Genomic DNA, 12,259 nt, shown 5'->3' with positions numbered 1-12,259 from the left:
TAGCTCGCTGTGAGCAGTGAACATGGTAGGTTGAATTGAAGACAAAGAAAACCATGTCTTGACCTGTTAATTTAGATAAAGTTGAATGGGCATGTACTAAGTTTCTTTGCAAGGCTCCGCGTCAGTCACTGTTTGAACATGAGTACACTGGAGTAAACTACAACCACAACATCCCACTGAGGAACACCAGGCCGTCCTGCAGGTGGACATGAGTGTCCTGCAGGTGGACATGAGTGTCCTGCAGGTGGACATGAGTGTCCTGCAGGTGGACATGAGTGTCCTGCTCAATGGAATCAGTGGCTGGAAGCGTTCTGTTTTACTCCGAGTCCTCTTCTCATGAATGTCTTGTCTCAGGAATGCCTTGAGGGGATTTCTTCAGTTTTGGCTCATACTTTCACTTGACCTTAAGTTGGACTGATTCGATTTTGTTGATCAGAGATCAAAGGTCACTGTGACCTCACCAAACACGTGAGGAATTCATGCAAGAATTAAATTCAACACAAATGTTGAATAAGACAAAATGATGAGGTGTTGATATTTTATATGCAAAAGGTCAACTTCACTGTGATGTCATTATGTTTGATGCACCATGTGATGAAGCTCACATTATCAGCCCTCTGTAAAAAAGAGTCACTGACTGAAGACAGCTTCTCATTGGAAAGTATTCACTGGATTCATATACTGCAGTTTGACGACAATATATTGAAACCTTACCTTTTACTTACCACTTTACCACTAAAAAACAGTTACACACTAACCCTTACCTTAACATACACATTATCAAATTCCTTAAACTCTAAAGTCTTCACTATATACACATGTATGCACAAAACCACGAGCCAGTAACTTTTAGTTCAAAAAGGTTTTTTTAACATGTTTATTTTTTTAAGCCTCAAACTAGCATGGATGCAAACGACAGGTCCAACATTTTCTGAGCTCTAAATCAGAGGAGCCTCTGTAGAAGATTATCTAGACCAGTCAAGATGAGAGAGAACAGGGTTAATTACAGTAATTAAGAGGTTGTGATAATTATTTTGCCGAAAAGATCCGGGAAAACAATCCCTGTCTGTCCCTACACATGTAGATTTATCACTCCAATTAAATAAAAAAAATATTTATCTCAGGATTAGACATTTTTCTTTTTTCAATTCAGGGTTAACAACTAAAAATCATTGTTGTTGTTGTTGTTAATTATTTTGGATCCACTCTATTCATTATTTCCATTACTATCTAAAATTTCATTTCACTGACAGGTTGTTTTGCATCTATGCACAAAAAGTGTGGCCCTACAGTTTTGACAGTATTTGTCCACGTAAATGACGAAATCCACATTGTTGGAAACAAACGTTATGGTGCAGTACTGCCACCTGCTGCTCAATGCTGGTCTGTTCATGCTGTCAGCTCTAACATAGAGGACATTACCTCATTGTCTCCCTCCATAGCTAAATGTTGTCCAACCTGGAAATGAATGCACCTTTTAATAAATCATCTATTTTTCAGTTTGCAACTTTTGTGTTCAAGGAGCAAAGTGGGCATTGCAAACTACAACTTCACACAGTTGTGTGCATGTAAGGCTACTAAAGACTATTTAAATGATCTAATAATATATTGCTTCATTTTAAGTCACAGAGGCACATTTCACTGCTGCTAAAATTAATTATGAATTATTAATTGTGTCTAACAGGTTCTAACTATAAAATGAAAAGCTGATTTTGACCAAAAATGGAGAAATGCATTTTCTATGGTCATTTAAGTTATTAGTCAACTGTTCTAATATGCCTTTTATTAACACACAGAAAGATATTGTTTGAACAAAATAATGTAATTTTCACATTCTGTGCTTTACAGTATAGTGTAAAAAAGTATTAGGTTAGGTTTTATGTTTGGAGCCAGCACTGGATAAAAAGATTGGTGAGCATCTATTGATGTGGATCGAAGATGTAATAGTAATAATACAGGTGTTACCTTTAGATCTTTATCATTTCAGTTTTCTATCTGGTTGAGTCATGAATTGATTATCCAAAGGGACTGGTCCATGGGCCCAATGGCTCAGAGGGCCCCTGTGCTTTACCTGCCAAATGTTACAGACACACAAACAACCACAGAGAGACCCAAGGAGATGGAAAATGATGACAAAATACAGCCACAACATGGCGTGAAACAACCACACACACACACACACAATCACACAAAGAGACAGAAGACAATAGATACAAATGGGGTTTTGAATCATGTTATGCAACTGCAAATAAATACATTCAAATGAAATGCAAACTATAGTAAACTTTCAGCATTAGTGATGTAGTGTTGTTCCTTCCTCACTGAAGATAGAAGAGGTTTATTGACACACACTGGCTAAAACAAATGCAATCATGTATAAAACTATAGCAACAATAAACTGGCTATAGTAGTAAAAGACAAAACAACAGAAAAACCAATATACTGTAACAGAATAAAAAGTGCAATTATGAAATAAATATACTAGATAAGAACACTCAGTGTGAAGATGTAAAAAGAACAAGTGAATACACACAATAATAATAGTCACTCTTTTATGAAGTGGATCAATTTCATTCTTGCAAACAAACAAAAACACACACACACTCACATATTCATATATGCATGTGTGTATTTGTATATAATGGCTGGGGTATGTGAGGGCTTGATTTGTTCCACCGCATTTACACAGAAAGGTTTGTTTGTTCTGTTTTCCGGAAAACGGTCTCTGATTCCAACCAGCTGTTTCCCGCCTCACATGGATCAGCTGCACGCACACACACACACACAGAGTAGTAGGCGGAGGCAGCAGACACACACACACACACAGTGAGGCAATAGGCGGAGGCAAGAGGCCACACACACATTGGAGGGAACCCCATCAGCTGTGTGAAGAAGCAACACAGCTTCAACTTACGTGTGTTTTTGTGAGCGCAGCTGTCGAACATCCACACGCTCCTGCCGCGGGATCCGCAGACATGCGCCGCTGAGGAGACGCGTGAGATCCGTGCGGGCGAGGAGCAGAACATCGTAGCGAGCGAGCGAGCGAGGGACGCGGTGGAGGCAGAGGAGACGGGAAACACGGGCTGGAGAAGGTGGCTGTGAAAGCATGGAGTATTTCATGATGCCCACCGAGAAGATGTCGTCCTTGCAGCAGTTCAAGAAGACGGAGAAGGACGTGATCGGGGGTCTCTGCAGGTGCGTGAGCAGATCTGCGGCTACACACCGCGCCGCTCCTTCATGTGCCCGTAGCGCGTGTCTGTCCCCGTGTGTGTGTGCGTGTGAGAGCTGCGGTCTGACTCCGGTTAGCATGCTAGCCGTTAGCTCCGCCGCGGTACCCTGGCGGCACGGTGGTTGTGGACATTAGCAGCTTGTTGTGGCAGCTGCCGCCGCGCTCCTCGGCGAGGGGACACGCGGTGGGTACCACCCGCGTTGTTACGCGTAGCTCCCCCCTACGACATGTTGTGCGACACCGGGCGCGTTTAGCAGCCGCTCGGCTCTGGAATATGTAAATCCTCCGCACGAAGTCAATACATCTGAGTCCAGATGAACAGCAACCACGTGGTAGTTAACGAGCTGCCCGCCGCCGCGCTGCTCTGAACACAATCACATGTCGGAGAAGACACATTTGATCACACAGCTCAACTCGCTTTATTGCAGTGGTGTGACGGGGGATTTGGTGTCGAGGGGGTAGATAATGACCTCGTGTGTTTGTGTTTCCTCGTCGTTGTAAACCTCCGTGGTGGCGTAGCGTGCTAAAATTAGCTTAGCCTGGCTAGCTAGTTAGCTGGCAGTGTTTTGCTGCTGCGCTGCGGATGAACACACGTCGGGGTTTTCTCTCACGTGATCCCGCTCGTTTTCACTGTCGTTCACAGTGTTATCAGCTGGCGGGCGTGTGTGCGAGTCTGTTAGCGGCAGGCTAACGACGCCGTGCTAGCTCAGTTAGCAGGAGGAAAGCATTGTTCTCCATGATGCCAGGGGGCCTGCGGCTGGAGCGGAGTCACATTTCCCCCCGCTGCCGCCCAGGTGCGCCCTCCTCCGGCCATGGTGGAGGTGCGCAGCTCCTGGCGGCCCCAGCTGTCAGCGGCGGATTTCATCTCCTCCAGACACGCTTACACATGTGGTTGTTTCCTGTCTGATCCATCCCAACCAGGGTTTTTTTTAATGACTTTTAGTTTATTGTTTTTTTCCACAACAATGATCTCAAAGGTTTAGTGACAAGAATTTTAGCAAATTGACGAAAAATCAGAACCAGGTAAAAGAAGAATAATGAAGAAAAACAAACAACCCATAAAACAGACAAAGATATGCATCAATACACTCACATGTGTGTAGCTGCAGTTCTCACCTATACAAGCAGACCTTACAAAGTGTATCTGTTATAGAAGTATATAAGATCATTATCAAAGTCCTCCACCTTATCAAGTAGATCTGATTGTTTTAAATGTCCCCATGACGTGAGCACATGTTCAATAAATAACCTTTCATTGTTGATTAATTTAATCCTAATATTAACTTTTAAATGTTGCAGCCACCATGAGGGGTTTATCCCATTGATAGATATATCGAGGAGCTTTCAAAATAAAAAACAAGTACGGATATAATCCATTTCAGGAATATAGAGCTTTTGACATTGTCTCGACTGCTGTCTGTGCTTTTAGTTGATTTGTAAACACTCACTCACTTGTAGACACACAGCTTTAAATCAAGTCAGACTATTTAAATTTAGCTCCCCCCCACACACACACACACACTGATCTTTTTGTTGAAACAAGCTCGAGCTGTGCCCTCTGTGAGACCTTTGTCGGTGTTGTAAACATCCCAGATCTGGTTCTTCAAGTTTGTTGTCTTCTTGGTCCCATGACCGTCTTTTTGCCTTAATGGTTCACCTATTTCCCAGCCTGAGTAAATATGTTATGAGATGGTATTGCCACTATAGCATCCAGCCTCATGGGGGGGAGTTGAGTGAGAGGGCACCGAGTTCAGTCAAACTCAGAAGACCCCCATGCAGCTCGCCTGAGGAATGTAGAGAGGTCAGGAGTGAGGTCTGTTAAAGCCGCAGGTTAAAGGTTCTGAGTGTCAGAGATGGCTGATGATCATGAGTTTCATTGTTGCAGTGCATCAGTTTTATTTATCCATCCGAAAATTAAGGATTTTTTTTTTATCTATAGAGCTGCAACAACTAGTTGATCTAAACACATTTTAAACTACAGCTTGAAAATATTTCAGTTTTGTTAATTGAAAGAAAATTTGATGGTTCTCAAGTTTGAGAAATGATTGCTTTTCTTGATTGTTGATTATAGTGAACAGAATGTTTTGGGGTGATGAGTAAAATAAGTAAGTTGATAATGTCACCTTGTGAAAAATGTTCAGGGGACAAACCGTTCTTTTATTATCAAACAAATAAAGGTACAGTGTGTAGAATTTAGTGATATCTAGTGTTGAAGTTGCAGGTTGCAGCTGAACACCCCTCACCTCACCCTCTCCTTCCAAACATGAAAAAGAACCTGTGGTGGCTTCAGTTGTCATAAAAACTCAAAAGGTGTTGTGTAGTTTGTTCAGTCTGGACTAATGTGAAAAACATGGCATCCTCTGTAGAGAGGACCCCCTCCATGTAAATATAAAGTATTTGAATATAAAGGCCAATAGAGCCATTTCACCTAAATCTTTCACACTGGACCTTTAAGTAATTAACTAAGTAAGTAAATCATATAAACAATTTTGAAAGCAGTCTGATCAATACTGAAATCAACATTGAATACCTTCTTTTTGATGCAGTACCACATGTACATTTTAATGATGATATTTCCACAATTTATCTATGACACGATTATGTAAACAAGGAGCTTATACAGCCTCATTGGGGACAACACTTTTATGGACTGAATAGTGATCATCTTTCTTTTTCTTCAGCCTGGCCAACATCCCGCTCAGTCCGGAGACGGCCCAGGACCAGGAGAGACGAATCCGCCGCGAGATCGCCAACAGCAATGAACGCCGGAGAATGCAAAGCATCAATGCCGGCTTCCAGTCCCTCAAAACACTCCTGCCCCACACAGATGGGGAGAAACTCAGCAAGGTGTGAACACTTGACTTGTTACGGTGTAGATTATAACTCAGGATGATGAATCTTTAAAAGCTGGGGTACAGGTGTTGGGGGAGAAATTACATTTTTGACACATTGGTCATGATTGTAGTCTCCTCTCGGCTTCAGCAACACTTTTGTGAGTCTGTAAGGTTAAATGTCCATGTGCTGCTCTTTTCATTTCTGCCAGGCGGCCATCCTGCAGCAAACATCAGACTACATCTTCACCTTGGAGCAGGAGAAGACACAGCTCCTGGCACAGAACAACCAGCTCAAGCGCTTCATCCAGGTAATAGCTGGTGCCATATTTTTTACCTTCTTTGTGTCTCTCCATGCGGATAAAACCAGGTTGCCCTATCCCATTTCAGACTGATCATATATACTGTACATTACCACCACTGGCAGGTTTACCTTGTTCACATGCACGACACATTGAAACTGCAGAAACTAAACTTTAGCTTCTGATTTCCTTTTTGACAATGAATTTTTGTTCTTTCAAATGTATTCATGTTGTGGTTCATAAGTTGCAATATGCACGTTGACTCTTTTAAATTGAACTCTACGTGGTCTCTGTTATTTCAGGAGTTCAGTGGTTCGTCACCAAAGAGGAGGCGGGCGGAGGAGAAGGATGAAGGGATCGGCTCTCCAGACACTCTGGAGGAGGAGAAGGTCGAGGAGTTGAGGAGGGAAATGTTAGAGCTGCGACAGCAACTAGACAAGGAGCGCTCGGCTCGAATGCAGCTGGAGGAGCAGGTGAGACTTTATGACTCATGTCCTGTTTGAGTTCTATACTCAGCTAAATCAAAAGGTTCTCAGCATTTATTTCAGTAGTGAAAGAAGAAGTAGATTTAACAATGCCAGTAAGTTTTTCATTCTCAGACTAACTTCACGATCTGATCCGTGTCTATGGTTTGTGATGCTTTGTTTCTATATCTATTGTCAATTGAAGCTGAAGGCCACACGATGAGGATCATGATCTAAGACAACCATAACACATCCTCTTCCTACTTAACACTGCTTCTATTCCAAATCAAATTTTTACATTTTAAAACAGGCAATTGCTCAAGTTTCAGTTCAATTAGAAATAAAACCTAATAGGTAAACATAGAAAGAGGAAGTATCAGAGATGGAAATGAAGTCCACATCTTTAGGTCACAAACTTATCTTATCTAGAGGTCTCACTGGGTATTAGATGTCAACATATACAAACCAGTTTTTCAGATATAGCAGCCATTTTTACCCCATGTGATCACCAGTCCACTTCAACATGGTGGGAGCTGCTGGTGATGACAGATTTGACCATCCTCCAGCCAATGCCTGGCATCCTGCTCACATCCTGGATCTACCTGAACAGCAGGTTATGATAGAGGCAACTCAATAGTTGGTAAAGACAAACAGAAACTTTAACAGGAAGTGAAAGAGGAATGTAAACAGAAGGAAAGATGCAGGAGTGAGATATTTCTCATGAGTCTAAAATAAGAAGGGGGAGTAATTCTGTATTTTTTATTAATAGAAGATTTCACTGTGTGTGTTAAGCGTCTCATATTTTAACACTTGCACTCAATGCTTGTCTATCTTATTGTATGAGGGGTAGAGAAATGAAACACAATTAAAACCAATTTTCACAACTCAGGAACTTTTTAAAGGGGGGTTACAACAATTTTAGTATTGTATTTAAGTAAGTTAATAACAAGAAGGCAACATTTATTATTACTGTTCCAAAAGTTTGCAGTTGTGAAATAGAGTCGAGCGGTGAGGATGATTTTGAAAACATTGGGTCCATCCAATCCTGAGAAGCCGTCGGGAACAAAGAGAATTCTATCCTCTGATCAACGAGCTGAGAAATTATCTTGAACGCATCCAAGTCTATTTGTGTGTGTTGTCAGTGGTCCAGTTTGTATCATTACATTACACATGCTTAAAAATGCAGCAAATCAAACCTGTTCAGAAAACAGTAATGGCAGACTAAAGCCAAGTGTGTAAATGTGATTATTGATCATATTCATTTTTAGATTCCTAATATGTAACACCAGTTCTCAAGATTATTGTGCTACCACTTGAACCGATTGTTATATTTGCTCGGTTTTTTATGTATATTTGCTCAGTAGTTTAAAAGCCTTGGATGTGTGCGAAGTGGTGTTTGATATAACAAACATACCTGTGTATTTTGTGTGTGTGCACAGGTGCGCTCTCTGGACACCCAGCTGCACCCAGAGCGTCTGAAGGTGATCACCCAGCAGGTGGAGGAGGAGCAGGCGATCCTCCAGAGCCAGACGCTGTTACGGCTGCAGCAGATCCACGCTGTCGACAGGCAAACACACAGTCCGCAGGTTAGACCAGCAAACACACACACACACACACACACACACACACACACACACACACACAAACACAGAAAAGACACAAAGGAAAAATGCATTTTTATTTTAGCTCATTCATATCTTGTCTGTCCTCCAGGTGCTGTCTGCTCCCACTCACCCCGCCCCAACCCATCACCCCACAGTCATCGTCCCAGCTCCGACACTAACCCAGCACCCCCACCATCACGTTACCGTGGTGACCATGAGTCCGTCTGTCCACACCAGCACTGTGTCCACGTCCAGACAGAACCTGGACACCATTGTGCAGGTACGTGTTTGTTGTACTTTTTGGGGAAGTTTTGAAGGGTATGGTGGTTTTTTTTTTTTACTCCTGTCGGATTGGGTGCTAGTTTGTAAAGAAGATTACACATAGCTGAACTGATTACCACGAAACTCTGTTGAAGAATGTGATGTGGGGAAAGAACCTATTCGATGTCGGGGGGGGATTCAGGTTTTTTTCCTCCTGTCATTTCTAGATTTAATTATTTATTCTGTTTTCCATCGTCTCTCCTCTCAGGCCATCCAGCACATTGAACGCACTCAGGAGAGGAGAGCCAGCGCCGAGGAGGAGCAGAGACGAGCCGTCATCGTCAGCCCCGCCCACGCGGCCATGGACACCGCCTGCTCAGACACAGACACCGACACAGAGGGAGAGGACTGCTCAATGAACTGATCCACCCCCACCCCCCCCCAAACAGACACACATACACCCTCTCTCTCTCACAAACACTTAAAATGCCTACTCACTGTAAAATTCCCTCCAGGAGCTTGACTACTTTTTTAAAAGAGAATTTGTCTTTGGCATTATCCAAACTCCTACATCCAGTGGTTAAGCTCAGTGTCAGTCTTGTACTGTAAAATCTCTGAAGATTGAAAACATAGGATGGTCAGCGTGTGCAGGAGGCTCTGTGGGAGTTCTCGAGGCTGTTTTTTAGTGTCTGAGCCGGTCTGTCGCTACTTGAAAACTTAAGGGTCTCCTCTCGTAAACAGCTATCATTCATCCGTCTGCCCTACCCGTCTTTTGTGTTGGTGTGTGCTACCGTCACAGCATCAGTAACCCGTCGTCACTGGCACACTGACAGTATTATTTTTGCTACATGTTAATGGGTTTAGTGTAACGGAGAGTTGAATGTAACGACACAATAAGCAAGCAGCTCTTGATTCTGAAAAGGGATGTGGAGTTGCAGTTATTTCTTCCCCTGTCTTGACCTTGTTTTTTCCTTTATCTCCTTTTAAACCCAACTTAAACTACAACAGAGGGCATTTCAAAATTTTAACTTTTGGGAAAAAACACACTTAATCGCAAAGTTAAATTGAGAAAATTCCACCGGATTTACTTGAAGAAAAAAAAGCCCTTAACAAATAAGCTCTGGAGCTATTTACATGAATCATCTTTTGGTTTTATTGTTGTCCATGTGTTTGTTCACTTTTTCCTTCGTCATTGTTACTGAATGTTTAAGGTGAACGTTTTGTTATAATGAGATTAACAACTTTAAAACTGGAGGTTTGGAGGCCTTCACATGAATTCAGAACTGTCTCAACCACAGTCGGCCAGTTGATCTGTTTATTGGCTGGTGATGGTGGTTGTAGCTCCCCTAGACTAAAAAAAACCAAAACATATTTGGTTTGTGAACCTGAAAACATTTACCAGCATTTTGTATCAGATGGGCGTTGATTTTTAATCAATTTCATACAATCTCACTGAATAGGATTTTGTGAAAATGTAAAGTCCGGCTGATGTTGAAAATCTGAAAAGCAGATTTTGAGGATTGACATGCGAACGAAGCATGAAGGCTTCCAGTGTTCCCTCCAACTTCAGTCTTATCTTCTGCTCTTGGTTTGTAGATTTTAGTGACTATGCACTCGAGTTTTTTGCTATTTATGCAAACCCATATTCAGTCCATTCGTCGGTGCCATTTATACACGAGGTGAAGTTATCTATGCATCGTTGGTAGGTGTGCACATTACACCTACAGTACATGTATGAAACTTGATATGCTTGTATCAAAGAATGTAGTCGTCTCTTTTTCAAGGTGATTTGTCAACCTGGTGCTCCACGGACGAGCAGTGAACCCAAGGCCAGAACTATTTACGTAACTTCACACTTAATCATGTTTCCTGAATTTGTTGTTTCCATATTTTGGAATTAAAGCAGGGGATCAGGGAGGATACAAAAATGGCAGCACATTCTATGTTGTTGCGTTGTGATATTTGCTCACTTCAGAACATAAGAGGTTCACTTCTCACTGAACTCCATCCCAGAAAGCATCACTTTAACAAAATAAAACTGTCAAACAAGAATTCGGCAGCTGTAGTTATTAACTTAGCACGGTGACGATAGATCATGTTTTTTTAGTGCATTAAATGCCCCAAAAAAGCGCTCCATCAGTGAGACTGAAATATGAACCTAAAAGACTGAACTGCAGATTTTCCTCTACAAACTCCGTCTCTCTTTAAATCGCATCGAGTCTGTCCACCTCATGTTTCGTCGTTTGTATTTCTCCCGGGAATCTGACTGGAAATCCCTGCTCCGGGCGTCTCTCCTGTCACACTCGATTTGATTCGCCGACTTGATGCTGTAAACATTCCTTTTCTTTGGATTTATATCTCGTCTTTTGATCTCTCTACGTGTTCTGTTGCCAATTGAATGCATGTTACTAATTGCTGTTTCCTCTTGTCTTAAGTGGGATTTTGTTTTGACATTTAGTTTATTTTTTGTGTTTTACATCTTTTTTTTTTCTATAATCACATGACTGATGCGTTCAGTGTGAAACTGTCTTGTGTGGACGCTTCAGTTGCTGACGTCAGTTTTCATGTCCGGTTAGATTAGTGTTTTTTCATGCCAAACCAGGGGGGAGGGGCTCATTTTGTTAAAGCATTTGTTGTTCTGCAGACAGAAGCTAAACCACAGCCGGAGTGTAGCTGAGGTTTGTTGTTGGTCAGAAAAACACTTGTTTCTGTACTTTGTGTTGCAGCACTGCTGTCTTTTGGTGGAACTTTGCGATATTTGATATGAAGCACTTGCTGTTCTGTACTGCCTGAATCAATGATGAGTAAGGTTGTTTGTTTTTTTTTTGCCATTTATTTTTCGTAAGCCCTTCGCTGTGACGCAATTTGTCATCTGTCTATTGTGTACTGCTTTTCTGACTTTTTCATTCGTTTGTATTTGTCCCGTTTTCCATTTTTCGGTGACAAGCTATTTTTTATACATTTTTTTGTGTGATTTTTGTTTTGTTTTATTTTTTTCCATCAGTCCAGGTCGATGAGAAGCTGTTATATTTTGTTTATAAAAAAACTTGGGTAAACAGGCCTTTGTAAAGATGAAAAAAAAATAAAATTTGTACTTTTTTTATTACACCTCTTCTGTTTACTGGAGTTCTTCACATGTGACCCTTTGACCACCAGGTGGTGATTTTGAGCAGCCTCATTTAGCAGCAGCTCGAGGCCTAACAGTCCACTTATGGGACAAAATTTGAATCCACTAGATCTGGACTTTTAGTTGGATCTGCACCATATTGCACACATTTGTTAATATGAGCCTGCTAAACATGTAAGAGTTTTTCATAAAGATCCTTGGCTCAGGCCTCAACCATCCACAACATTTGTTGGTAATCTCTTGTGTAGTTTGATGAAAACTTAGTAAAATCAAACAAACAAAAACATAACCTCCCTAGCAGAATGTACTACAATGGCAACTTCATCAAATCCCATCAGTGGCCTAATTTCAATCAAGCTTCACCAAATTGAACACACTCCGATATCGGTCCCCTAAATATGCTGGATTTTTTAAAATCAGGATTCATGTATTTTCCACTGG

At 41.7% G+C, this 12,259-nt stretch overlaps 1 protein-coding gene and 1 long non-coding RNA gene across 3 annotated transcripts; one reads left to right on the top strand and one right to left on the bottom strand.

The window, feature by feature from the left end:
- Window positions 1-849: 849 nt before the first annotated feature.
- On the bottom strand, window positions 850-3,049 carry LOC109627662 (uncharacterized). 2 transcript variants are annotated; one of them, XR_002202608.2, is made up of 3 exons: window positions 2,915-3,049; window positions 1,966-2,071; window positions 850-969 (listed from the first exon to the last, which is right to left on the bottom strand). It is a non-coding gene; the product is annotated as an uncharacterized lncRNA (long non-coding RNA). The 2 variants fall into 2 exon arrangements; XR_011243911.1 differs by having other exon boundaries at window positions 864-1,458.
- Window positions 2,786-11,799, top strand: LOC109627661 (transcription factor AP-4-like). The gene is made up of 7 exons (XM_020084372.2): window positions 2,786-3,195; window positions 5,911-6,076; window positions 6,273-6,371; window positions 6,665-6,835; window positions 8,266-8,412; window positions 8,540-8,710; window positions 8,960-11,799. The coding sequence occupies exons 1-7, from the start codon at window positions 3,107-3,109 to the stop codon at window positions 9,113-9,115; spliced, it is 999 nt and encodes a 332-aa protein (XP_019939931.1). The 5' UTR covers window positions 2,786-3,106; the 3' UTR covers window positions 9,116-11,799.
- The last annotated feature ends 460 nt before the right edge of the window (window positions 11,800-12,259 follow it).

The sequence above is a fragment of the Paralichthys olivaceus genome, chromosome 8, assembly GCF_024713975.1.
Source record: "Paralichthys olivaceus isolate ysfri-2021 chromosome 8, ASM2471397v2, whole genome shotgun sequence".
Taxonomy (NCBI): domain Eukaryota; kingdom Metazoa; phylum Chordata; class Actinopteri; order Pleuronectiformes; family Paralichthyidae; genus Paralichthys; species Paralichthys olivaceus.
The sequence above is the reverse complement of the archived record's forward strand: the minus strand, read 5'-3'. Positions and strand labels throughout refer to the sequence as shown.

Excerpts from the sequence above, each read along its gene's own strand:
- LOC109627661 (XM_020084372.2), top strand. The coding sequence starts at position 3,107 with ATGGAGTATTTCATGATGCCCACCGAGAAGATGTCGTCCTTGCAGCAG. Across the intron at positions 6,077-6,272 it reads ATGGGGAGAAACTCAGCAAG|GCGGCCATCCTGCAGCAAAC; the intron begins GTGTGAACACTT and ends CATTTCTGCCAG. Across the intron at positions 8,711-8,959 it reads ACCTGGACACCATTGTGCAG|GCCATCCAGCACATTGAACG; the intron begins GTACGTGTTTGT and ends CTCTCCTCTCAG.